The 5616-nt window shown below is 43.8% G+C and overlaps 1 protein-coding gene across 1 annotated transcript in view; it reads right to left on the bottom strand.

Moving 5' to 3' along the window:
- Nucleotides 1-3264: 3264 nt before the first annotated feature.
- Nucleotides 3265-5616, bottom strand: part of LOC106817491 (cytohesin-1-like) — a 10086-nt gene continuing 7734 nt past the window's right edge. The window contains exons 6-8 of the mRNA XM_014822158.1: nucleotides 4959-5109; nucleotides 4064-4147; nucleotides 3265-3449 (exon numbers count right to left, since the gene is read on the bottom strand). Coding sequence (XP_014677644.1) covers nucleotides 3362-3449; nucleotides 4064-4147; nucleotides 4959-5109 — 323 coding nt within the window. The 3' untranslated portion in view covers nucleotides 3265-3361. The remainder of the gene's footprint in view (nucleotides 3450-4063; nucleotides 4148-4958; nucleotides 5110-5616) is intronic.

Below are 5616 nucleotides of genomic sequence, written 5' to 3'. Positions count from 1 at the left end.
ATAACGCAGCAGAACGCAATTAACATTAATACCATTTCAACACCCCAAGAGTATAACAAAATATCAATAACATTGTTTGTATATATTTTTCCTTCATGATGTATAGCACTGTTTTGTACTGTATCACTCGGAAATTTTATTATTTTAACTGCTCAACACTATTGCATTTATCAGATTTTGTCTCCATGAAATAGACTGCCTTCAGTACATGCACTTGTAATTGAATTATATGCAATAAAGATTTAATAATAAAAATATCAATAACGTGGTTGCATGATTCACCCATTTATTACATTGCTATTTACAATGATACACGTACACAATATCATGTACATATGCCTGTATAAGTAAACCTATATCTACTACTTTGACAACATAGTTCTTCGAAATTAAGAACAAGAAATTTACCGTTATCTTCTTTATAGTCGAGTTGATATGCTATAATGGTACCAGTTCAGGTTCACGAATGAACTTTACGAGTGAGACCAATCTATTCAACAAATATGCAGAAAAATCAAACTGAAGAATTCACAGTATAAGATTTTGTCTTCCTTACGCCAGACAAAGAAACAAAACTTGTTGAAATATCTAAAGTATCTCTTCAAGACGTGCAGAGTTTCTTAATTTTCTTATTGATCCCTTCTCTATTTCCCACATGTTTTTCCCGCGGATGCTGTTTTATTTTGTTTTAGCTTAAATGCACAGTAGATTCAGGGATCGTTTACAGCTCCAGATTTCATGAATAAAATTAAAAGAAAGGGAAGGAAATAACAAGAATAATAATAACAACACTAATTAAAACTCATAATCGCAACTCCAGTTTGCACATCCGCATTTCCGTAATTTGCAACAAAAGACAATTCTATCTATACGATAGAGGGAAACAGACGCCTTCACGTTTTGCTATAACAGACGTCGAATGTGATCGCGGGAAATCGAATCACAGAATTCGTGTCAACACCTACACCACACGCATCCCCTATACAACGTTTCACACAGCTACACACACATAACACCCCTGATAAAAAAACACACTACACAAAATGTCCCCTCCCTCACACAAAACTGCCTTCGTTAAATTAAAATGAGACTCGTTTTAGCAATACGGTGCATTTTTTAATCTCGTTTCGCTGCCCGTAACAAAAAAAACTCCGATATGATTGTGAGTGAGGTCGAGGGATTCACAGTACGCAGGATTCCCTGCACGCAAAACAATCTACACACATTGTCATCATCAACATAGAACGCCGACCCACGTGGCAACAACCCTAGATAAACTAGCAATACGACCGCACGCACTTAAAAACGCGAAACGTTAAGACAAACAAAAAACAAACAAACATAAACTAGCGCAACAAGCGCACACACTTAAAAAAACGTGAAAGGCTAAGCCAAACGAACAAACAAACAAAAACAACGAAAGCAACGAGGGCCCTCCATCGGCATTGCTCTATGTATACCTTGCAAGCGCGTGGAATCCAGGACGACGAATTTTTAAATACATTTATGTACACTAATAAGAACTGATACGATCCCCAATCTACTTCCCCATCCCCCCTCTAGCTAGCTACACCTCCCTCTCCCCCGACGTGCGGTGGCCTGCCCGCTCATCAGCACCGACTCTTAATTACCAATTAACTTAACTAATTAATCACGCGCGATTCCGCAATCGACTCCTAATCGAACGTAATAACAAATCCGACCATGCGAGGGATTCATTAACATGCAACGTCGTATGATAACATCGTACGGTTAGATCTTGGACCTTTGCCAAAAACGCGCGGGCTTTTTTCTGCAAGACGTCTTCGACGAACTAACCCACCGAGCGTCAACTAATTAATCTCTAAAAATTAAAATCAGTATTAAAATCTTATTAATGTCTGATGTCGGTTGGCTTGAAGATGCTGGGGAAAAATCGGCGTAACGGTCTCGGCGACTTTTACTTCGAATTCCGACCGTTTAACAAAAAACTGGCGGGCGCTTGGCAAAATTGAATCCATTCTCATTTGGCTACCATTGAGTACGATTCTGTAAAATTCAACATCGTACGCTACGTTACGACAACAGATTGAACGCACGCGAACTTTGGCAGCGAAAATATAACTTGTTTACTGCCGCAAACTTATCACCACTCTTTCCTCCTACCTAACACACTGTAAGACTTTCGCTTCTCAATCGTTAATGCCGCCGCCTTACGTTCCTTATGGTCTCGTTTTATCGTGTATTAAAGACGTTCTTTATTCAAAACAGCACTTTTTCTAAAAACAACACTCATTAATACCGCGGTTTTTTTCTCGCCGAAGCTGGACATTAATTTTTTTAGGTATGTGCAGCTGAAATGTGTTTCCAACTTGTATACGCGCGCGTGCGCGTGAACACGTTCATGTACTTTCCTTGCATTGCAAACTTTGTCGTACAGTAAGCCTACATGTACACTAACATCATAATAGCTACCTAGCATCATTTATTGCAGCACCATCTAGTGGCAAGATTACAAACCACGCGCGTACAATTCCGAGAGACAGATTTGATCAAGAGATAATGATACATTGTTATATTATAGATAATCAATGTATTATTAGCTTTTGATTCGACGCGGTTTCGCACGTCCCTATCCTCAGCGATCTTTGACATTTCATCTGTCTCGGCATTTCGTTCCGCCGCTCGTCGCGGAATTACAGTGCCACCTGGTGGCCACCTAACGTCTCGTTCAGAGTGAAGCGTTCCACGGGCAATGAGCGAGATCCCCCACTGCCAGGCACACAAAACAAAAGAACGGTGCTCGGGTGAGGATCCCAGTTTTGCTCCCGCGGCAACGGTTACTAGGCGCCTGGCTGCACGCGACGAGGGTTGCTAAGCGCACAGCGGCACGCAGTGACGGTTGCTAGGCGCCTGGCCGCACACCACGACGGTCGCCGAGCGGGAATGCTACGACGGTTGCTAGGCGCCCGGCCGTGTGCCACGACGGTCGCCGAGCGGGATTGCTACGACGGTTGCTAGGCGCCCGGCCGCGCGCCACGACGGTCGCCGAACGAGAATGCTACGACGGTTGCTAGGCGCTCGGCCGCGCGTGACGACAGTCGCCGAGCGGGAATGCTACGACGGTTGCTAGGCACCCGGCCGCGCGCCACGACGGTCGCCGAGCGAGAATGCTACGACGATTGCTAGGCGCCCGGCCGCGCGTGACGACGGTTGCCGAGCGGGACGCAGAGACGGTTGCTCGGCGCCCAGCCGCGCGTGACGACGGTTGCCGGGCGGGAATGCTACAACGGTTGCTTGGCGCCCGGCCGCGCATGACGACGGTTGCCGGGTGCCCAGCCACACGCGACGATGGTTGCCGGGCGGGACGCGGAGACGGTTGCTAGGCGCTCTTCTTTCCAATCTTGTGCTGAGCCTTCTTCCTGCGCACAACGAGCATGTCGTAGAAAGGATGCTCGTTGATGCTCGCCCTACGAAGAGGTGCGGCGATGAAATACGATGATGCAACACACAGTGGATGTTGCGACCCTATTGCGCCACAGAGGTCATAACAGGTTTTGACCGACGTGTAACGTGCAACACCGAAAACCTTCCCTACAGAGGTCATGCACATGTATTTGTATTCGAATACATGCAATAAAGATTTAATAATAAAATAAAAGGCAACACAAACGCCGTGATGCGGGTATCTGATATAATAATGATATAATGTCTAATATGTATAATATAATATGATATAATGATATAAGTCTGATATAATATTAATATATACGATAAGATAATAGATACGGGTGTATAATACAATCAATATAATGCGTCTGATACAATACATGCACGGGATGGGTGTTAGGGGTAAGGGTTGCGTAAGGGCCAGACAACACAGCCTAGCGCTGCACGCTCGACCAGACAACGCACGCACGCACGCACGCAATGCACGCACACACGCTGCACATCGCGCATACATACACGCCACACATACACAAACATCTGCAGACACACACACGCACGCACGCACGCACGGCACGCACACACACACACCAGGGCGTCGCCATGGTGACGGCTTCATCCCTTGAGGAAGCCTCACCTGATACACTTGATCCACTCGTCCTTCTCCTCAGCCGTGGGCTTGCAGACATTGCCGCGATTAAAAAAACCGTCGGTAGCTTGCCTGCAACACAGCATGAAAACACGCATTACATGTCACATCATACATAAAGATATACAAATAAATAACTATATATATATATATATATATATATTTATTTATTCTTTATTATTTTTATATTTTTTATTATTTATTTATTATTTAATAATATGAATAAAGAATAAAAATATAAAAATAGTTGTTTGTTCTAAATATAAAAGTGTTTTGTGATATTTCTCCCTCTGCTCCCACGAAGAACGGATCATCTAATGACATCATCAGCCTATCAGACTTTTAATCACTAATTAACAGGTTTTCAATAAGGCACGGGGCTCAATAAAAACCTTGCAGAAATTGTGATTAGTAAGACAAAGGGGGATGAGAATATTATCAGTATAATGGCACAACAGGGAACAAAATCGAAAAATCGAAAAAAGAAAAAAAAACAAAGAAAAATAAAAAAACAGCCCGAGGGATGCTCGCGGCGTCGAACGGGGAGATGCGACGACCTTTTTTTTGTCATTTTATTTTGATTTTTTTGATTTTTTTTCCGATCTTCCTGTTTTGTTTGCCAGTATAATGATATCCTCCTATCTTCTTCGCTTAGTTCCTTCTCTCCTCATGGAGAACAGGGCTGGAAATCAAATTTCTCCAAGACGTTCTATCTTTGGCAGCTCTTTCGACCTCGTTCCATGTTTTAAACCCTAATGTAATTCTTTCTTTCGCCACTGCCCATCCCCCTTTCTTCCTAATCACAATTTCTGTAAGATTTTTAAAATAAAAAACAAGAAAAAACGAAAACAAAGATGCCGTCCGACAAGCAAGCAGCACCGACCTTCGACGACCTTGCCCTCGGAGTCGGTCTTGCAGGCCTTGATGACGTCGTTGTCGACAGAGAAGATCTCGAAGCAGTGCGTCTTGTTGCGGTCCTGCACCTCTCTCACGCTGACGCTCTCTAGCGGAATGATGCCCCGCGGCTCCTTGTCCTGATAAACACAAGAACGTGAAATAAACACAAGAACGTGCACGCTGACGCTCTCTAGCGGAATGATGCCCCACGGCTCCTTGTCCTGATAAACACAAGAACGTGCACGCTGACGCCCTCTAGCGGAATGATGCCTCGCGGCTCCTTGTCCTGCAATATAATATATTATGATTATGACGATGACGACGGTGATTATGATGATGACGACAATGACGATGATGATGATTATGACGCCGATGATTATGATGATGATTATGACGACAACGATGACGATGATGATGATTATGACGACGATGATGATGATGATGATTATGACGACAACGATGACGATGATGATGATTATGACGACGATGACGATGATGATGATTATGACGACAACGATGATTATGACAACAACGATGACGACGATGACATTTATGATGATTATGACGACAACGATGACGACGATGACATTTATGATGATGGTGACGATGACGATGACGACGATGACATTTATGATGATGGTGAC

The sequence above is a fragment of the Priapulus caudatus genome, unplaced genomic scaffold (assembly GCF_000485595.1).
Source record: "Priapulus caudatus unplaced genomic scaffold, Priapulus_caudatus-5.0.1 Scaffold1743, whole genome shotgun sequence".
In the NCBI taxonomy this organism is placed as follows: Eukaryota; Metazoa; Priapulida; class Priapulimorpha; order Priapulimorphida; family Priapulidae; genus Priapulus; species Priapulus caudatus.
Note: the sequence above shows the minus strand (reverse complement) of the source record. Positions and strands in the feature narration are given on the sequence as shown.